The sequence below is a fragment of the Cetorhinus maximus genome, chromosome 6 (assembly GCF_964194155.1).
Source record: "Cetorhinus maximus chromosome 6, sCetMax3.hap1.1, whole genome shotgun sequence".
NCBI classification, from domain to species: Eukaryota; Metazoa; Chordata; class Chondrichthyes; order Lamniformes; family Cetorhinidae; genus Cetorhinus; species Cetorhinus maximus.
This window is the reverse complement of record NC_135884.1, coordinates 21398683-21421734: the sequence shown is the minus strand read 5'-3', so window position 1 is coordinate 21421734 and position 23052 is coordinate 21398683. Positions and strand designations below refer to the sequence as shown.

General features: G+C 40.9%; 1 protein-coding gene across 13 annotated transcripts in view; it reads right to left on the bottom strand.

The window, feature by feature from the left end:
• atp2b2 (ATPase plasma membrane Ca2+ transporting 2) overlaps nucleotides 1-23052 on the bottom strand; it is a 404278-nt gene that overhangs the window by 267764 nt on the left and 113462 nt on the right. For all 13 annotated transcript variants that reach the window (XM_078543393.1, XM_078543387.1, XM_078543389.1 and 10 more), the window contains exons 3-5: nucleotides 12162-12419; nucleotides 9913-10038; nucleotides 1633-1758 (exon numbers count right to left, since the gene is read on the bottom strand). In XM_078543393.1, coding sequence (XP_078399519.1) covers nucleotides 1633-1758; nucleotides 9913-10038; nucleotides 12162-12419 — 510 coding nt within the window. The remainder of the gene's footprint in view (nucleotides 1-1632; nucleotides 1759-9912; nucleotides 10039-12161; nucleotides 12420-23052) is intronic.

Sequence of the window (23052 nt, the reverse complement as noted above, 5' to 3'; positions counted from 1 at the left end):
GTGCACTTGATAACTCCTGTGTAGGTATACATCTCATTATATCTGCATTCAGCTGGTGGTCAGGAAAACCTCAGAGACGGCTGCAAAGGATAACCTTGATGTCCAGGGAGCCATTTACAGATTTGATTTACAGGGTCAAATATTGGTAGGAATGTGCAGTCCTCAAAATGAATGCATCATTACAACTACTGAAACAGTGAGCACTACCATGCTTTGTGGTTGCAGACAAGATGCACAATGAGAATACAATACCCTGCAATTTGTATTATTAGTGGCATAATGTTGTAGTGTTCAATCATTCTTTGTTTGACTGAGAGTCTGGTAACTGATCTATGTTCACAGTACTTGATTAGTTAAGCCTGTGTGGGCACTCAGAGCTAAAGTAACCACAGAAGTTGCTAGAAGCTAGAGCTGGGATAAGCTTGATGCAAACATTGTGTGATAGCAGAGAAAGTTTAAAACCCTTGTAAATAAACCTGTTGCACACTTAGAAACTAGTGTCATCTCAGCATTGCTTGGAGGCAAATCAAATATACAACAAATGTAAGGGGGCTATTATGGCTATTTTTGTACAATAACAGCCCACTGCACCAACAGCAATCCTGCTACTCTATGAAACTGCAGATTTCTCTCATGCTGTTCCTCATTGTCCATGGTAAATGGAGTGAACTGGATACCCCATCAAACTATTAATCTGTTCCTTATTTCATAGATCTATGCACTGCTGATTGGCTGACGTTCACTGTAAATCTCGCAGAAGCTTGAAAAGGAAAAATTTGCAGTGCTGTAAGGAAAGAGTAGTGGAGTGGGACTAATAGGATGGCAGTGATGGCACACATATGATGGGTTGAATGGCCGCCTTCTGTGCTGTATGATTCTGTGAAAAGACCCAAATGGATAAAAGTTTGAGGACTGTTTTAACAGCCACTGGCAGTGCTGCAGCAGGCTTGTGTTTTGCTACCGGTACATCATGTGACACAACTGCATGACTGTTCCTTCAGTGAACTGAAGCCTCCACAGGCACTGGGGGTATCAGCAGCTCAGCCTATGTCTCCTGCAATGGGAGTACATCTCAGGGGGCAGCCTGATCATTCCCTGTTCCTTTCATTTCTCCCAAAGTCAGTGTAGCCAAGTGGCAGCTGGAGTGGAAAAAATGTAGCAGCACAGTGACAGGTCCCTCAAATACATGTGGTAACAGAAAAATATAGCAAAAAAAAATGCACAATATGACTAGCAGTATTTTAAACATCATAATCCTGAAAGAAACAATTAATAAGGGCATTGTTAAATGATGTGTGGAAGTGACAGGAAAACAATATGTATGATCTCATCATATCATTATATACTAATACTGTATTCCTTCAAAACTTTATTGGAGAATCACAAAAGTTGGAAATCCAACATTCCCATGTCCCTGCTCATTTTTTGAACCAGGAATGCCAACTTTACTCCAAATTAAAGCAAGTGTTCCTGGTTGGAAAATCTATACCAGTGACTTTACCTATAACATACATTAACATGTGCCAGAATTAAACCAGTGCTTCAGGTTAGAGATTTCAGAATCCAGTCATACTGAATCAACTTGCAAGAATTTGATCAATACCTAATTATTTTCTGCCGCAGTGAAATTACCTTTCTTGTCTTTCTTTTCCTCTTCTTCACCACCTGCACCCAGCAATGTGAATATGATGCCGGTCTGTGAGTTAACTCCCACGGCTGAGACTAGCATTTTGCCTGAACCCTCCATGACATGGGTACCTATTGGAAAAAAAAAAGTGGTCAGTAAAGCAGTTTTACAGAAGCAGAATAACCTCACACTCACTCAAAACCAAATGGAATGTCATTATCATAATGCTAGGTCTAAGCAAGTACCAGTTAATAGTGAGACAAATTCCATTATCAATCACAATTTGTAACTACAGAACATGGTAATTTGTTGATAACGGTGTTGGAGGAAATATCTGATCAAAGGCAATAATGCTTCAACTTTGATTTAGCACGTACTTTTGATCAGAAAAGCATCTGGCTAATCTTTAAACTGGAAGGTTCTTGGCCCATATTGTAATAAATCCATCTTTGAATTAGAAGAAGCACTATTTTAAACTAAATAGCATCAGCTTTATTGGCATGCAGTTAGCGACGTGCTGTGATCCTTTGTGACAGTATGGCTTCATTTTCTTCGCAAAACAGTACTGCTATCTTGATTGTTTGAGCAGATTAACATACCCTCCCGCTAATATTGTACAATAAAATCCGTCCTACAGACCAGTTTTATATCCCTCGCGCCAAATAACGGAAACCTGCTGTCCGAGATAGATTAATAACTTTAATTCTAGAGCACTTAGAGAATATATTATTGCCAATTTAGAAGAGTATATATGTTTTTAATGATGTTTGCTGAACAAAAATGTTTGGATAAAAGAAATATGACTGACATGAGACATTCCCATTAAGAGGTGATCACAGTAAAACACCTCTTTCCCAACTTCTTGTGGCTATACCTGAAAATCTACCTGATCTTCTAACTACCATCAACCATTCAGCCATTAGGTTAGAAAGCCTGGTACATTAATCCCAATTTTCTGATACCAGGCCCAATTTACACAGGTCGGCATGAGTTGAGTCCATATAAAAAATGAGTCCATTCCTACCAAAAGCTGATGCTTAACACAAATATGTTAATATTCAAAGATGAGGAGGATAGATCATCTTTCTGCCTTCTCTTCGACCTTAAATTTGACACTGGAGAAATGGAAACTGGCAATCCACAAAAGAACATTAGCTGTTTATTCCTTTAGGACTCTGTTTTTGAGAATCTAAATTTTTGGAAACCAAATATATTTAATTGATTATTGGATTGAGTCAAGAAACTAGTTAATTAAATTATTTTTTTTATATGTAATTAATGAGTTAATTCTTAGAATTATAACTATTGTTAGCAGATTTTACATGATTGGCAGGCCCCATCAACACATCTGATATTTGAACCAAAATGTCAGGTTTCTGGATTTGGAAACAACAATTTAAGTATGTGTCATGGATCAGTCATAGCATAGGGTCATATGTCACAGCAAATTCCTACTAGTTCCATAAAGTAAACCCAAGGAGTCACTCTAATAACTATATCACGAAAAGACGAACCAAACCCTCAGAACCAGGAAGTCTTTGTAGATGAGTAATACCTAAATGATTGACTCGATAGCAGTTGGGGGGTTTGCGTGAAATGTCCTTTGCAATAATTAGTCTTTTCTACTCACAGTACTCTTTACGTTGTGTAATTTAAGAAACGTCTGTTTTATTTTACCCAAAGCAAAGATATTCGAGTTGAACACAAGTCTCATGACTTCATGAGCAGTGATCCTTTTTAAAAAAAACTTACCTTCACACCCACCTCTCAAGGGAAGGACAATATAATGACTTCCTTATGCCTATATAGGTCTTATTTATATTTAGAGAATGTGGAGCTTTAATTCTTAGGCAATAATTAAAATGTGCAATGGAGCTGCATGAGTTTCTAATTTGCCAACAAGGCAGGATCAGCAAGGATAATTGTTTAGGTGAGAAATACACCCTGCAATGTAAAGCATGTTGAGCCATATCTCAAACGGGAAGAAACTGTACAGTTTTACTAACAAACTTGGCATTCAATTTTCCTGATCATGTATATAATGTAAATTGAAGCATCCTTTCGTAAACCCAGAGACAACTTTTAAAATTGTGATTCGTTTTGTTTGACCCCACAATACTTACAGCAATATTGACAAAGACTTGTGTTCTCTATAATCAAAAAAAGAAAATGTTGAGAATATTCAGGTCAGGCAACCTCTGTGGAAAGAGAAACAGAGTGAACAGAGGCATTGACTCTGTTTCTGTCTCCACAGGCGTGAATTGACCTAAGTATGTTCAGCAATCTTTCTTTTCATTTCAAATTCCCAGCGTCTGCAGGTAGTTTGCTTTGGTTTTAGTATATTTTCCTGAATTCCTGTGGACCAAAGGGAACCATTCCTGTCTTTTGTAAATGATCACATCTGAATGAAAAAACACGTTTTAACACAAACTGTGCCATATATGCCATGTCGCGGTGACAGTCAACTGTGCTATATGAATCACAGAAATTTCTAAAAGGATTGCCCTTTGCACTTGGCCTACTCTATGGTGGGCTTATGGCATAGAAAGAGACCATTTGGCCCATTGTATCTGCACCAACTGCAAACAAATGCCACTTTCTAATATTTGGTCCACAGCCCTGCAGGTTACTGTATTTGAGGATTATCCTTGTCATTATCCTGACACACATAGTTAATGGGCTGGGTTTTGGCAGGTGCTTTGAGACCCCCAACGTCGTGAAGAAGTGCACTTGCTAGTAGCAGGACCACATTTTAACCAGAGGTGGCTTCCTAATTGGCCGCCTGCATTTGGAGGACTGGCAGCTGTAAATCCCCAACACCGCCATCAGGAGAGGTGGGTACCGCTCAGGCTAGTCGGAAACCTCAGAGTAGCCTCAAGATCGAGGTACCCTCTTGGAAGGAAGAATAGGTTAAACTTTAAGATGGCAGAGGAGGCAGGCCCTGCCAATTGGAGGGCAAGCCCCTCCGAGGGAGGGGTGGGGTGGAATTGTTGGGCTACTATTCCTACCTAGGGCCCCCCCCGGGACGCAAAGAGCATCTGACTCCAATGGACCGACTCCAATGGACCCACCCCTCCGGACTACCACAGGGAGGCTACCTCTATATAGCTAGTGGCCCCCTAAAATAGCCCTTAACTGTCCCTTTAATTATGCCAATTGGTTGTCCACCTCCTCAGAGCGAGCAGCCGATCTGTCTCACAGCCCACCACTGGGTAACTTCCCTGGGGGCAGGACTAATGTCAGGGAGCCGTGCTGAAAAGGCTCCTCACCAGGCACCCTCCACCCCTGCCACCCAGAGGCTGCTAAAACCCAATATGTTGGAATTCAATACAGGCAAGCTGTGTTAACCGAAGATTTAAAGATTTCAACACTTTGAAAACAATGGGGTGGAAAAATGTGAAGCAGCTGTGTCACTGAATCCTCACTGTTCTCGCTTGCGAGATCATGATTTCAATTGTGTGATTGAGTCGAGCCACACACTCAGTGAGGAGAAAGAAAATGGAAGGCAAATTACATCAAGTGGCTTCCAGTGCCCGGCTCTGGCATGACATTAATAGAGACCAGGATAACATTATTACTTATCAAACACAATTCTTCATTTATTCTTTGATTTCAGCAAAATAACCTAAAATACGAATATATGAAAAAGGAGCAGAAGTTAGCCATTCGGCCCCTCGAGCCTTCTCCACCATTCAATAATATCATCACTGATCTGTTTGTATTTCGAGATCTACATTCCCATCTACCCCAATATCTTTGATTCCCCTGCCTAACAAGAATCTATCTACCTCCACCTTAAAAATATTCAGTGACCCCACTTCCTTTGCCTTCTGAGGCAGGGTGCTCTAAAGTCACACAACCCTCTGAAAGAAAAAACTTCTCCTCACCTCTGTCCTATAAGGGCAATCTCTAATTTTAAAACAGTGCCCCCTAGTCCTGGACTCACCCACAAGAGGAAACATCCTTTCCACATCCACCTTGTCAAGGTCGTTCAGGATCTTATGTACTTGAATCAAGTCACCCCTCACTCTTCTCAACTCCAGTGGAAACAAACCCAGTCTGTCTAACCTATCCTCATAAGGCAACCTGCTCATTCCAGGTATCAATCTAGTAAAATATAAACTCAATACTCATGCAGCAAAAGGTGTTAGGTGTTTGAACTGAATTTTAACAGGAGGCACTTCACAGACTGACCCCAATCCAGATTAATTCAACACGGTGGGTGTCACCACTTTGAACAATGCAATGATATGGTGCAAATAAATGTAAAATAAGATGTTTACACTTCAAGGAGATGGTTAATAACTGTTACCAAAACTCGGAGCTTAAACTTTCAACATAGACCAATTTGAGAACGTATGAAGGTTTAATCTTAATCCCCATTTTGACATGTACAGCAGACAGATTGCAGGCTCATTAAGATCTGTTCGTCTCTGTAATTAGCACAGCTGCGAGAAAGAATACATTTTATAATTAGCTTTAAATCTACAATTTTGTTTGTGACAATTGCGGATTTCTAAATCTGTGTCTGAAGCTGCTAGACAAAACCTTGACATATTTCAAAATGTTCAATATGTTTCACACACACTGCAGTGACACATTTCTACAGCACGTGCTGTCTTTCATTATCCTTGACACAGTAAATTAGTCCTTGTACGGTGAAAGTCATTGAAGTACATGTCTGCTGACATGGCTAAAAATAGCCTTGTGGAATGTTTATTGAAGGTAAGGATGTCAAAAAATGGTGTTACAGATTGCATAGCCTTTGAACACTCATTTTCCCCCCTCTGTGAATACTTAAAATCTAGCAGTGAAAGCTTGTCAACAGATAACTGTCAAAAATCTTCCTGTCAGTCCAGTTCAAAACTGAAAGCTGATAAAATTTAATACTCATTGAGAATACATCAGCTTTCCCATTTTTCATTTTCTCCATGATTTGGTGTGGACGTTTCCTATTTCTGATTCTTAATTTATTTTTTGGTTGGTGCAATGTTATGAAGAATTGTAATATTCATTTGCTTTCACCTTTGCAGACAGGAATCTACATCAGTTTTCCAAAGAGTCAAAATCCACGCTTATTAGTATCACTGGGGTGAATCTTTCCTGTCCTGCAGAGTTGGGCTTGGAGGCAGGACTGAGAGTAAAATAGAGAATCTCATGCCGGGTTCTTCCCAACGGTGGATGGAAAGCTGGCTATTGCCTCGAGATGGCTTCTGGGCATAAGGCCAGGGACCGTTAAGGCCTCCTTTAATCCCCCAGCCCCAGAGCTACAGTAATCACCGGGCTGCTGCTGCTGCTCGCACGTTGTTGAGGGGGTACCCCTGAACATGCACAATGGTGGCCTGATTGCTGTGGCTACACTTCATTTTTACTCTTTTATAAATCTTCAGAGGACAGCTCCATCTTGAGCTTCTCTTCTGTTCTCCTGCCTACATTTACACCGCCCAAATCTCCCAGTGGGGCTGCCAGCCGTACATTGCTGCAGGCCCTCTGATTGGGCCTGCCGGTTCCCTGGTCCTCCTGCCGTCCTTAATTGGACAGGCCTCCCAGAGGCAGCTTCTTAACTGGCTGCCTCCAGGAAGATCATGACTGATGTCTAAACCGGAAATGAGCCCGACGTCAAAGTTCCGATGATGTCAGCAAAATCCAGCTATCTGATTGGGCTTGAGAGCTCCTCTCTGCTCACACAGGACAGAATTTCAGTGGGAGAACATTGGAGAACATGTAAAAATCTTATATAACTGAGATAGCTTTTTTTAGATCCATAAATGTATAACTTAATTTAAAATGATTCTGATTTTTGTAGCTTCAGCTTACATTCTGGAAATATTTCAGATCACAATATTGTGCCTTCTTCAGTTCAAACAGAAATGCTTTCTTCTGACAAAAGTGCCACAATATTGTGCATTTGTTCTGAAAAGTATGATTAAACCGATAACCATCTCGTAATCTGCAGTCGTGTTATTATAGCAAAAAAACTGAATTCATATTTAACATAAAATTCGGAAGGGCAAAAACAAAGTTGCAACTGTGGCACAATTCTAAACATCTACAGCTCCAATCCATTATTTATGATAACAAATGGCTACGCTAGAAAAAAGGAACAGAATTCAAATTGGTTCAACATTACCTCTTCGCTTTAGTACTCTGTGCCCATTTATAAAAATTAAGATCACAATGCTCTTTGACAGTTTTATCAATGTTTCCCCCACTTTTAAATATTTATGTATCCAAACCTCCTAGGGGTGACTGCTCCGCTACTCTAATAAAGTTTTACGATTTAATAGATATGTCCTCTCCATATTTTACTCCCATATTGTATCAGCTCATATTTTTTCTACATTAAATTTCTTTGACATCTATCTGACCAATCTATTATCCTGTCCATCTCCTCCTTAAGTCACTTGCAGTCCTCTTCACAATCAATCATGAACCTACAGTCTAGATCACTTACCTGTTTTAACTGGATTTGGCTACATCACTATTCATATCCCTCCAGTCCAAAACATGTCCATTAACCATAACTCTTGTTTTCCACCCTTCAAACAACTTCCTTTGCATGCTGTCACACTCTTTTAATCCCATGGCCTGATTTTCATCTGTCCTGTTCTAGTGTGAATGGGGCAGTAACAAGATGAAAATTTCTCACCCTCGGTCCTCTTGCTGTGATTTTCGAGTTGGCCTAGCTTTCGGCAGCCAGTGCTCATGTCAGAACCCAAATACTACATGTAAATAGGGATATGATAATGTTTTTGGGAACCTGATGTTATTTTGGTCATCATCAACATGTCACTTACTCAATGCTAAACAAACACCCCACACCTAAACCGCCCTTCCCGACAAGACATAGGTGATTGTCAAGAAAACAAAAAAATGTAATATTTTTCTTCTGTTAATAACCCTGTCATATTTCTTCTGTACTGGAAGACAGGATGTTCAGGGTGTAAGTATGGTAATTGGAGTAAGAGCCAGAGTGACTTCAAAAGTCTAAAGCCAACAGTAAGAAGTGGTTTTGATATGTTAATGAACCAAGAGGAACTTCAATTAGAGTTTTACATAAAACAATAACAGGAGTAATTTTGAACTGAGTTGTTTTAGTTCAAAAGGGGATATATGCAATTTGTAAAAAGGTGTAATTAAATAACGTAAAGATAGGCTAAGTTTACTTTTTTTGAAAATCTAAGAGCTAAAGTAAAGAGTTTAATCAAGTCTGGGAAGAAAGCATTTCTAAACAGACTGGTTGAGACAATAGAGAGATCAAAAGGCAGGGACACATTTAAGGAAATACTGAAGCCTATGTGATAGGGTAGCTGATGAGATCTCCCAGAAGACAGCGGGTTAGCTGGTCAGAACTCCCAGAAGACAGTGTGGACAGGACCAGACCTGAAGACCCAGTTGCTGTCAGCCTCAGAGGACACCCCAAGGAAAAAATGGTACAGTGTGGTAAAAGTTACTGGAATTGTTCAGATTTTAGAATCTATAAGAATAGTTACTGAACAGAAAATGGGAAGGTTAGCTCTGAGGGTAGCTAAGTTAAGATCTTGTGGAACTGTATTAAAGTACAGTTCACTGTGTGAAGCCATCCTTGCGTTTAAGTGTAATTATCTTTTTTTGCTTTATTCTTTTAATAAATGTTTACTTTACTATACAATCATCACAAGTAGCTGGGAACATCATTTCCTGATTTCAGAACCTCTACTGATACTATACAAATTGCAAAAACTGTTTTGGCAGCTGTTTCAAGTTTCCCTTTGGGATTTGGGCAGATCAGCATTTATCATTAACCGTGCCATAACATGATGGGAAACAGGATGGCAAATGGGCAGAACCAGCATCAGACAAAGGGATTACGAGAAGTGAGTCTCAGCAGCTTTATTAATGAATGCTTTAAGAAGTGTGAGTATAATCTTATTTTGCGCTGTCCTTAACTTCTTCCAAATCTCAGTCTTTTTATCAATGCCTCCAGTCACACATCACTCTCATCCACTTGGTCAGCCCAGCCCACTCCTTTAACACAGTGATGCATCCAAGTTCCATGTCTGTGCTCGCTCTGTCAGATTTCCTGCATGTTTCTACACGTGAGCTGCCTATCAGTGCTTGAAACACACAGATTCAAGTAGTTCTCTCATTCTGCACCTTTCCTCCTCTCTAATGGGTTATGAGGTCCTATGATGTTTAATGTTGCTCCAAGATTTATTTCTTACATGAAGATTGTTCATCATTTTTTAACTAACTCCCTCCTTGCTGTCTGATATAGCATACAATAATATCTCCAGTCTACTCACCAGAAAGTAACATGGGGTCCTTGTCGGCAGACTTACGGACATGATCAGATTCTCCAGTTAAAGAACTTTCATCAATTTTAAGGTCATTTCCCTGAATTAAAATTCCATCTGCAGGGAGCAGATCACCTGATAAGTAAAGACAAAATAAAGGGATCAGGAACAGGCTGCCAAGTAATTTATTGTGCATTCTTATTGCAAGCAATTATGGAACAATTAGACTCGGTCATTACAAAAGCTTTAAAAGTAAAGCAAGCCATATGGTTATACAATAGAGCAACAAAGCTTTGATCTCTGGAACATGGATCTGCATCCAGCCCAGAAAAGTGGAATTAAAAGTTTTATCTTTCTGTAGGCCATCAAGTCTTACTTAAAATAACTTTGGGTTGAAACTTTCCCAATTCTTGCAGAGCAAGAGGACAAATATAATGTCTATAAATACTGTGGCTACAAGGTCAGGTCAGAGGTTGGGTATTCTATAGCAAGCAACTCACCTCCTGACTCCCCAAATCCTACCCAGCATCTACAAGGCATGAGTGTGGTGGAATATTCTCCACGTGCCTGGATGAATGCACCTCCAGCAACACAAGAAGTTTGACACCATCTAGGACAAAGCAGCTCACTTGATCAGCACCACCTTAAACATTCACTGCCACCACCATGAGTGCACACAGTGGCAACAGTCAGTACCATATCCAAGATGAACTGTAACAAGTCATCAAGCCTCCTTTGACAGCATTTCCAAACTCCCAAGAAGGACAAGGGCAACAGACACACGGGAACACCACCACTTCCAAGTCACACACTATCCTGACATGGAACTGTTCCCTCATTGTCGCTGGGTCAAAAACCTGGGAACTGCCTTCCTAACAGCACAGTGGGTGTACCTGTGTCAGATGGACTGCAGCAGTTCAAGAAGGCAACTCACCAGCACCTTCTTAGCGCAATTAGGGACAAGCAACAAGTGTTGACCTTGCCAGCAATGGCCACATCCAATGAAGAGTTAAAAAAAAATCTAATGCAAATTAGAATTGACAAAGCTGCTTGCTTAGCTTTTGTGGTATTTGAACTGTTAATACTGCTGCAGTAAACAATGATCTTTGAAATCTGATTTACATTTTTCTGTTGGGACAGAGCAGAAGGAGCTTCACTCTGTGCCTGGGCAGTGCATTCTTACGGGAATGCTCAATGTTGGCACCGGATGTCAAAAATGGCAAAATGCTCTATTCCCTACAACTGAGCCTGAAGGAAGCCATGTGAGATTAAAGTTTCCACTTTTATTTCAAGTATTATTAATTTGTGATGAGCACGGAATTCTTTGAAAAGGTGTGAATGACAGACGAGATAAAAAAAAACAGAAAAAATGGAAACCATTAATCAAAGATAACGAACTAGTCAGATACCAAGGCTTTTAATGAAATCGTACAAAGCAATTTCATCTCACTAATGAGTAGCCACTATAACTGTCTTAAATTAGATCAAAAATGGATGCTGTGGTACAGCACACCAGAGCTTCAATTGACAAGGATGAGGATTCACACATTGATTCATCTGATTCATCTGATCCATCTGTGAAAGCAGAGCTGTTAACACCAGAAACGTATTAGGAGTGATGTTTATTAGCAGGACAAACAATAAGAAAGCAACCCCGTTTAAACCTAAAGATATGTTTTCAGGGTAGCATGTGCAAAAAATAATTGTGCAAAATTGAATAAAAACTTGACACTGAGAGGGGGACAACTGGGGACAGATTTAACCAAGGGGATTATTTGTGCACCTCCTTTGAGACTATTATAAAACACCACTGAAGTCCACCAGCAGGTTGCCTGCCAGTTCTCTCAGCTGAAAAACAGGGAGACCTAAAGAAACAGAGAGGATTAACTATAAGGTTCCTATCCAAATTTCTCTGGATGTGATCAGCATTCTCCTCAGTAACCATCAACAATAATTACAAACTGCTGCTTATCTGAGCAAAGAGGATAGGGTTCTTTTTGCAATGGTGGCTCAAGACCAAAAAAGCAAGTCACTGCCCTCGTGAAGAGTGTGTGTCATGTGGGTCGTGGAACACAGGAACCGGAAACAGGCCGGTATAAAAAAAGGGAAGGATTCAAAAAAGCAACAAAGTTTTGTCTATAACCAACCATTCACATAAAAGAAAATCATCTCCATGAATTTCTTTCAGGGGGTACACAGTTAAGAGAAAGGTAAGCTTCATTCCATTGCAATCAATTGAATTTATTGTTCAGGCTTACCATATTTAATTTGTGCAATGTCACCAGTAACAATTTCTGACACCGGGATTTGGATGACTTGGCCTCCCCTGACAACGGCGAACTTCTGTTCTTGTTCAATCCGACTTTGCAAACCTCGAAACTGTTTCTCTTTGCTCCAGTCATTAAAGGCAGTTACAAAAACCACACAGATAACAGAGAGTAGGATAGCAGCTCCTTCAATCCACCCTGCTTCGGATTCCCCTTCATCTTCCACACCACCTGCAGCACTACCACACACTGTGGAGACAGCAGATACAGAATTAGTTCAACTACATGTTACGGTTAAAGGATGAGCCCAATTGTCTTTTGCCAACTTATCCCAACTGAGCCCAACTGTCTATTCAATTCCATCACATTACTGGCTTTGAAAGCAAATGGGCCATCTTTAATCTTACCCATCTGGTTGATACTTACTTGCTCAAAACTTGACCTTTTCTTCCTATTGGGATTTAACCTTATTTTAATAGAGCAATACTTCTTTAATGGAAGTGTTATAAAGTATTATAAGCACTTGATAGAATAGATCTCCTGGGTTATTATTTATAGATCAGTTTTAAATGAGGATAAAATTGAAATGGTTGATTTTCAAGTGAGGGCATGAAGATACTACTCTATTAGCGTCTGACGGTAAGCGTCTCATTGTCAATATGCCATTCCCTGCTGTGTGCTATGAGGACTAATGCTCCTGAGGCAACTTTATTTAAATCAGGAGGCAGTGGTAATTGCCAGCTATCAATTTTCCACTTTAAACTGCAGAACCATGTCTGAATATTTTTTTGTACAAATTGGGAAATTTCAGATAAAGCCTAGGTCCATGGTGCACCAAGCCTCAAAAGAATGAAACAGGTGGTGAGGCAAGTCAGGGACGAATGGGTTTAATAACACAATGCCTGGCATTGTCTGAGGATCCCTGGGTAAGGTTTTGGCTAGGTTTACATTGGATTTTCCAGCTCAATTCATCCCAAATCTTCTAAACTGTAAGGGTGAAAGAGCAAAACATCCAAGTGCATGTCCAGTGCCAGTCGAGTTTTGGTGATCTTATGCATTCGTTCAAAAACATTGTGCTCTAAGTTGGCTCCACCCACAAAACTGGCACCACCCCCACATCAAAATAATCAGCATGCAAGTTCCTGTTAACCACGCTCATTTGCAGCCCTGCGAGAAAGCTCTTAAAATTGCTGCTTTTCCTTTTTAAAAAAGCATAAAGGCACTAGTAGCCAGGCATCTATTAAAAGTCTTTAAATATTAAAAAAATTAATTAATAAGGAACAGACTAATGTACTCGAATTAAACTAGTAAATGACTATGCATAAATTATTTTTAAAGTCATTTCCAGTTATTTAAAACCGGGTTATTATTAGGAGGAGGACTGGACCAAAGGTTCTCAAAGTGTGCTTCATAGACCCTGATCCAAAATGCAAGTCACTGATGCGCAATGGCATGCCTGAGGGCAGATGTGAAGCCAGAGCCCTCATTCCCACCCCGCACATGACGTCACACAACCAGACCGTGTGCGCGGCATGAGTCTTCTTAAACGTGCACAACAACAAGTAGTTCTATAAGCAAGATTTATGTTAATGTTACATCATACAACTGAGAGATCGAATTTTCAACACGTGGGGTTAAAAACAAAGAAAAAAGAAAGACTTGCATTTATATTGTGCTTTTCATGGTCATCGGATGTCTCAAAGTGTTTTGCCGCCAATGAAGTACCTTTTGAAGTGTAGTCACTATTGTAATGTAAGAAATGTAGAAGCTAATTTGCACTCAGCAAACTCCTACAAACAGCAATCTGATAATAACCAGATAATCTATTTATTGTGATGTTGACTGCGGGATAAATATTGACCAGGAATTCAGGTTAACTCCCCTGTTCTCCTTCAAAATAGTGCCTGGGATCTTATATGTTCAAGAACAAGAACCGAGTCATCGTGAAGCCTGACATGAGACTGAAGCTGTCCCGTTTGGTGCCAGATGTCATCTCATTGGCATCTCATCAAACACAGCACCATTCTTCCCATTAATTCTGATGAGTATTTTTGGGGTGGCAAGTGAAAGCAGGTGGAGTAAGACCAGTACGTGGTCTGTGGGGTTTTTCACTCCACCTATGTGGTCTACAAGTGAAAAGGTTCAAGAAACACTGGAAAAGACACTCTTATTAAAAGAATGCTTATTCTTTTAACTGTATTAATAAAACTGTATTAATAAAACTGCACTAGGCTCACTATCAAATATATCATTAATACTTTTAATGCAAAGGGAAAAAAGTGTTCTAAAATCTAAGACTGTGTTAATTCATGGAAGGTTTTACTTTATACAAATGAGTTTCAGTGGAAAATTGCCAATAACTTCACTTTGGAAAACAAATATGATTTTGACTACAACATGCAGCCAGTTTGCTGATTGCACTCAAAGTGAAAACTCTAAACCCTATATTTAAAGCTGTACCTATACTATGTGAATCAGATGATCTATTGCAATGTGCATTACTCAATGAGAAATAAAACAACTTAACAATTCATCTCTAGAGTTGTCTTACCCAGTGCTTTCTTAATCTGTTTCCAAAAGGACTGAAGAAAGATCGTGTGAAAAATACAAATATGCGCCTTCCATTCACCAGGACAAAAAATCGAAAATGTCACACTTGAGTTTTAAAAGTCTGGAAATGTCTCCATTCCCTATGATCAGGCAACTGTTACTGGAGAAGGTGGCAGACCTCAAGACAACTGATAAAGTAAGGATACTCAACAGTACCATACATCAGTTAGTCTGTCCACCTGTCAACCTGCTACAAACTTTCCATTGCCCATAGCTCGTTCATTACATATAAAAAAGCCCATACTGTAGCAAATACATGTTCAAGCCCAGACTACAACTTTTGAAACACTGACACCTGAAGAGGGCTTCACACTCAAAAATCCTTACAATCTAGTTGCATGTTCATATATTACCGTGTACACCTACAGATGGGCTTTTAGCATGTCAGAATGGCCTGAATTTTCATCCTCGAGATGGGTAGCAGAGTGGGGAAAATTCCCGGCTCAGCCTGCCCACCTAGGAAAAAAGTGCCTGCAGCCTTTGCGGGCTGGGGTCGGGTCAGCTGACCTGGGAAGTAGTTTGGAGGCAGCCATAGGGGCTGCTGGGTGCGGAGGTAGGATGTTTAAAAGGCCCGCCCAGATACTGGGGGACTTTGTCCCAGTTAAAATAAAAGCACAAAGGCCCTCCAGCCCTCACCCCTCACATCCACTCACCCTCCAAACACTCCCAATGCCCCATCCACCCTCTATGGCCCCTCATGCCCTTTCTGGCAAGCTCTGCCATTCCACTCAATCCCTATGGGCCCCATTAATCCCCCCCGCCCCCGCATGCTAAGCAATGGCACTTCCATGCCCTTGGACCTCCTACACACCGCCTAGAAGCAATAAACCTTGTAGCGACAGCAGGATGTGTAAAAAAAAATCTTTGAAAAAAAGTAATTTATTCATAACTTTCTTCCATGGTGAAAAAAAGTCATTTCACTGCAAGCTAATAGAAGTGTCAATTATCCAGACCCTTTAAAGTGTCAATAACAAAAACCACAAACCCTTGAAATCACTTAACATTGTGTAAACAAACATTGTGAAATTGAGAGCAGAAATCAGAAAGCCTGAGCTGTCAATCAAATAATCTTTTCTCTGAGAAACAGTTGTTTCAACAAACCTAACGGTTGTCTGGGCTCTCAGCCAAGCCCCATTATGTATGAGGAGGACCTTTTGAACTTACCCTTTAAAAGATCCCCTCATGCAGACTAGGGTTTATGACCCCTTTGAGGGGCCGTGAACCACAGCTCTTTAAAAATCTGGTCCGACTCCATGAAATTTGCAGAGGAGTAGGAGATGCCTCCCCCAGCAATCGAGCCAGCCAAGTTGGGAGTGCTGGATGTGGGCTTTTGGCAGGAACCAGCCTGCACCCTTTAAGGCACACCTGAAAATCAGACAGCTTAGGAATGGGGTCAGGAATCCTGGAACTGGGACCCCACTGCCATTTTTAAAGGGCTCCCAAGTCATCCCGACTCGGTGAAAATTCAGGTCTCTTTAGGCTTGCAATATCTTTAGAATTTTTAAAAGAAAACTGGAGTAAACCAAGGAAGTTCTGCTTCTGTCACATCTGTATCCACAGCCAATCCTGATGTTCATCAGTGCAGGATTCAACTTGCTACATTGTCTTTCCTTTTGGACAAGGTACAAGGAAAAGTTATTATAAATTAATGATCTAAATAAAGGAACTGAGGGCATCCTGGCTAAGTTTGCAGATGATACAAAGATAGGTGGAGGGACAGGTAGTATTGAGGAGTCGGGGAGACTGCAGAAGGATTTGGACAGGTTAGGAGAATGGGCAAAGAAGTGGCAGATGGAATACAACGTGGGGAAGTGTGAGGTCATGCACTTTGGTAGGAAGAATAGAGGCATAGACTATTTTCTAAATGGGGAGAGAATTCAGAAATCTGGAGTGCAAAGGGACTTGGGAGTCCTAGTCCAGGATTCTCTTAAGGTTAACCTGCAGGTTGAGTCGGTAGTTAGGAAGGCAAATGCAATGTTGGCATTTATTTCGAGAGGACTAGAATATAAAAGCAGGGATGTGCTGCTGAGGCTTTATAAGGCTCTGGTCAGACCACATTTAGAATATTGTGAGCAATTTTGGGCCCCGTATCTCAGGAAGGATGTGCTGACCCTGGAGAGGGTCCAGAGGAGGTTCACGAGAATGATCCCAGGAATGAAAGGCTCAACATATGAGGAACGTTTGAGGACTCTGGGTCTATACTCGATGGAGTTTAGAAGGATGAGGGGGGATCTGATTGAAACTTACAAAACACTGAAAGGCCTGGATTGAGGGGACGTGGGGAAGATGTTTCCATTAGTAGGAGAGACTAGGACCCGAGGGCACAGCCTCAGAGTAAAGGGAAGACCTTTTAGAAAAGAGATGAGGAGAAACTTCTTTAGCCAGAGAGTGGTGAATTTATGAAATTCATTGCCACAGAAGGCTGTGGAGGCCAGGTCATTGAGTGTATTTAAGACTGAGATAGATAGGTTCTTGATTGGTAAGGAGATCAAAGGTTACGGGGAGAAGGCGGGAGAATGGGGTTGAGAAACTTATCAGCCATGATTGAATGGCGGAGCAGACTCGATGGGCCGAATACTGTGGCTATGGGGTATGGGGTAGACCATTTAGGACTGAGATGAGGAAAAATTTCTTCGCCCAAAGAGTGGTGAGCCTGTGGAATTCACTACCACAGAAAGTAGTTGAGATCAAAACATTGTATGCTTTCAAGAAGGAGTTAGATATAGCTCATGGGGCAAAAGGGATCAAAGGATATGGGGAGAAAGCAGGAGCAGGCTGCTGAGTTGGATGATCAGCTATGATTTCTGCTCCTATGTCTTATGGTCTTATGGTTACTTGTGCAGTGCTACGTGACTGCAAGAATTTTACCTGACATGAATGACAATCAAATGTTTCTGTGCTCTCCATGCATAGCACTGCTAGAGGGCAGGTCTTTATGAGAATCAACGATCTATATGAATTGGATATCTAAATTATCTCTTTGCACCTCTTCCTCATGGTTGTCTGTAACTGTTATGCAAAGAAATTACGTCTTGGAGTTTGATCCCCAAAGCAGCAGTAACCCTTCATCTAAGATGCTCTTTTGTCAATGGAGTGCATACCTGAGATTTCCACTGTACATAAAGGTTATGCCATTTCTCCATTCTGAAACTGACAAGGTTCTGCATGGTCCTGTTAGCAAAATGGGCATCAGTCATTTGCTGCCGAGACATAGCTTAAATCTGTTGCAGCTCAACAAGAGTTGCAGCCTGCTGTTTCTTGAGGCGCCTTCTCAAAACTTTTATAACTCTTAAATTAAATAATGACCACAGCTGCTGGACCATCATCGTGATGCAGAAACCCCTCCACAAGGCGGCCTGTGGCCTCAGCTGCAGCAATGGGGAGGGCCACAAAGCCTGCCTGAAGTACTGGCATGTGATGCGCCCATCCTCACCATTCCTGCCCCCATGTAAGGTGAAGTTTCTGCCCAATAATCCAACTAGTGCCACTGCATTAGCACAATCTACAGAACTGGTGATAGGATGAGAATATGGGTAAAAAAGCAAGTTACTAAAGAACAATTCAGTCTTTGGTAAACAATCCTGTTCCAAAACTTTAGTAATGAAATACAGCTGATCAGCTAATTGAATTTAACAGTACAAGGAAATTTCAATGAACTGGCCTTTATTAAACTAATGAGCATGATCCATCCGTTGTAACGAAAACATTCAGTGGACTTTTCAACCTGAGCCGTTAGAGAGTGAATTGAGGCTGTCAGTAACCAGTGAGTTTTTGGAGTGGAAATTTCGAAGGTTCAAGGACAAGGCATCAATTTTATCCATTTAATTTTGTCCACAATATATAGAAAAGGACGAAATTGAGCCTTTGGCATGACCTACAATCAAATCAAAACATACAAACATTCAAGAACCAAAAGAACAATTTGTTTAGGATGTTTCCCAAAAAAGAAAACTGAACGAAGGCAGCTACTCTGGGGCTCCATTTTGGTTGTCGTTGATTTCTTTAATTGGAGTTGGCGTGTAAACACTTTCTCTCGGTTTAGTGAACTCTACCTTCTGTTGGCATTGTTTCAATGCAACAAACTGAATGATATCACTGATGTTTTGGATGTTCATTGATAAAATGGAAAAGACAAATTAACAGAATATCTTTCATTGTCGCATTGTTCTTACAAGACACATAAATTATTATTTTATAATCCCGCAATATTTTTAAGATTTTCTCCGTCCAGTCTGCTTTCTTTTAATTCTTAGATGTTTGCTTTTCCAAAAAGACAAATTCTTTTAAACATGATTTGAGGAAGTCAAGGATATTCAAAAGTTTAAAATAATGTAAATGAATTGATACACATAAATGTAACGGTTACTATATAGCTGGCATAATGTTTTTTTTCAAGGCATCTCTATTTTCTATGTTGCACACAAGAGGAGCAATAGACATGTCACTGGTCAGACTGCAAGTGTAATTGAGCCAGGCTTAATTAAAGTTCAAGTGTTAGTTGCACATGGTTGTGTACAATTCCAAACTGGCACAGAGAACTCACCGACTGGAAGCAGATCTCAACCAAAGGAGTATTGTGTTGGACTAATTATAAGTTTCATACAAAACAACAGGGTTGTACCAACCCTAAAGAATTATCCTGGAGTGTCCATTGAAGATTAATTTCCAGGACACTAATGTGAGCAACCTGGGAGATAAGTCAGAGGCATTCAAGGACAGTTGAGACAAAGGGAGATTGTAGATCGACAATAGTTTGCAAGGGTGCTTTTTTTTTGAGAAAGGGGTGGTAACAGCAAGGGAAAGGCACATCAGCAAGCATACCAGAAAGGGAAGTTCAGGGGTTATCACTTTAGTGGGGAGGGGTGAAGAAGGTCAAGGGAGCAGGGAGAGGGTTTCTAGACAAAATGAGCTCAGAAAGGGCATGAGGAGACAGAGGAGATAAACTAGAGAAAGGCACAGGATCAGGCTAGAGCAGGGGGAGCCCATGTGGGAGGGATGATTAGGAAAAAGGAAAAGCAGCAAAGGCAGCTGAACAGGTAGTCTTAACCTTAAGAAAGCCTGGCATTTATATGGCCCCTTTAACAACTTCAGGATGTTCCAAAGTGCTTTATACCCAATGAAATCCATAAAATCCTCTCATTTGCTCTTGGAAGTGAGGGCAGATGGGACCAGAGGACAGGGGTTGAAGTAGATAGTTGGTTGTGAAGCAAAAAGTCAAAGGGTTATCTTGGCTTTCTAGGCTGATCCTTCAATATTGGGATGGTTTTGACAAGGAGTATGAAGCCAGAAAGCACTTGATGTGGCCCAATCAGATATGATGATGAATGGCTAAAACAGCTGTACAGCAGTCACCTTCAAATTTGTACCCGTTGGACATGAACAAACAAAGAAGGGGCACCATACCATGGGGAATGACTAGGACATTAGTGTGTAATAGTATTACTGGCAACAAGGGGGTCAAATATGGGGAGTGAGAGAGTGGTTGAGCAAATTGGCAGCTGCAGAAATATTGTGACAAAAAAAAGGCTAGGCAGGTGGGATTGCCAACAGTCATGCTGGAGAGCAAATGTGGCAGTTAGATTTTTTTCTTCACTGCCAACTATCTCCTTAAAGCCTATTCCTGGCCCCCTAATGTCAATTATAAACTACAATATTAGCACTGGTGGAACATCCCTAGCCGAAATTCTTTTCACAGCAATTTGTTAAATGTTTATTTAAATATATATTTTAATTAATCAGAGTTTTTGCCAAGCATTTTATTGATGCTACTTTTTTTTTAGCATATATTTTAATGGTTTGAGGTATGCGGGGGCAATCTCTGCTGTTTTCATTTCTGATCTTCTGCAAGTGCTCTGGAAACCAATAGCAGGGTGATAATTAGTCCACTCCTGGCACCCCATTAGGCAGCCCAATACACTGTGAAAAATCTAGTCCTTTTGCTTCAGCTAGCATGTTAAAAATAGTCTCCCCGTGGATACAAAAAGTGAAAAGGAATGTAATAATTCCTTGTCCTCAGCAAAAAATCGATGCATTTGCTTTTAGAGTATACAGCTTGAAACTGCTGAAACAGCAGTTAAAACAGCGTAACCCAGGAGTTAAGTACAGCTACATCGGTTGATATGAGCAAGCCCCATCGTCTTGACTTTTATCTTAATTTTTGGCACCACATACAGGAACATTCTTTGTATAGTGTCTATTGACACAACTGTGTCAGTCAATGAGTCGGATGTAAGCAGGACTTACAACAAACAATGTATTTTGCAAAGCAAACAACGTTTATTTGCCCAGACTATTCAAAAATCTTCTCTACAAGCTGCTGTAAATGGAAACCATCACCATAACTGCAGCAACTTCTCCCGATAAAAGCACAGTGATTTGCCAGCTAAGTGTAGTGAGCAGGTCAGACAAAATTATGTGTGTAAAATCAATCCCAGTCACTTGCATCAGTGTCAAAACAAAAACAGAAACAGAAATACCTGGAAAAACTCAGCAGGTCTGGCAGCATCGGCGGAGAAGAGTACAGTTGATGTTTCGAGTCCTCATGACCCTTCAACAGAACTCTTTTCTTTTAAAGAGAAGGTAAGAATCCAGAGGGAGGGGTCCAGGTGGAGGGAGAATATTGGAGGTGGATAAAAGGATCTGCTGAACGGGGAGAGGACTCCTGCCCAAAGAAGTGAGCACAGAGATGAAGGCGGCGGAAGAAGAGTTCAGCATCGTGCCGAGCCCGAAATTCATTGAGATAAGGGCGTAAGGGTATGAAACTAAGTCCTTTGCTGAGCACTGAACGTTCAGGGTCGGAGAGGGCAAGGTCAGGGGTTATAGTGAATACGCGGCTGGGGCTGGGATTGCAAAATGGGGTGGGGACAGAGGGACAGGCAGGGGTGGAGGGTCCTGGATGGATGTTGGTGTCGATGAGTTGTTGGAGCTTGCGTTCCTTAGCACTTGAGAGAAAGAGAAAAAGTTTCTTGTTGAGGCCTCGGATGAGACAAAGAATAAAATGAAACTGGGGGCACACGCAGCTTTGAAAAAGGGTGCGGCAGTGCTGCTGGAGGAAGAGGTCGAGTGTGTTCATATGGCGGCGCATGGCACTGAGTGTGGATCTCAGAATGCAACGAGAACAGCAGTCCGAGAAACGTTGTATGTCCCGGAGATACCTGTAATCCTGGGTGGGTTCGAAACATGAGGGATAGAATTTCAGTTGAAATCCACGTGGGGTAAGTCGAAGACGGAGACAGTCACTGAGAAAGGAAATATGGCTGTGTGGTCTCCAGGCGTTATTGACAGGGGAATTATCCAATCTCCATTCGGCTAGGAAACGTGGTGTCACTATGCAGTGCCATTGAAACTTTCATTTTAAGTGAATGAAGCATTTTCGAAACAACAACACAATTGTACAATATATTACTGATTCCTGGTAATGCCAGTAATTTGGTAATCACAGTAAGGAGGATTTCTCACAGGAATCAATTCTTACAGATCATTGTACTGCTCTTGTTAGTGCAATGTGTGTTCTTTGAGTTTCCTAAACTTAACAGGCCATTCAATCACATTTAAACCATCAATGCTGATACTTAAGATGTGAAGCACATGAGTGTCAATGCCCTCAAACAGATGGAGATTGCCACAAAGATAAAAGCCAGGTTGCATATATTTGTATTGCATAAACTTTCATAGATTGTGAGACCACCATAACTAATCTCATTATATGTTGCCATGCTCCTATGATTCAGAAACGAAGGTAAAGGGCAATGGCTCTGCAGATCAAGGCTGAAAAGACTAGGTTTACACGAGACTAAATAAATCAGGATGTGTGATTCGGTGATGGGAGAGTTTTTTTTAAACATGAAAATTATAAGAGGAAGGAAATTTCACAAAAGGTGTGGAGTATGACAAAAATGGAATTTTATTCCCATTTATATCTTAGCTGACTAGCTTAACTTAACTGGCTGATTGCACATCACATTGCACAGGGATGAGAGGGATAGGGGAGGCCAGGCTGAGTGTAATCTTTAGCTGAAAGAATATTCCTGCCACCAATATCTACTGCTGGTCACTCATACTGGGTGTTGCCTCTGACTCATTGTGTAGCCCGTATGGAGTGCCAACGTCTGAGCTGGTGTTTGCGAGGGCTGAATGCATGAGGGTGCATCCTTGGAAAGTTTTTTTCTCCTTCAAGGTGTGTTCATCTGCATTTTTCAGGTTCTGACAAGGACCTGGAGGAAAAAGAAAAAGGAGTTAGATGGTAGTGAGAGGCCATAAATAAACAGTCCTC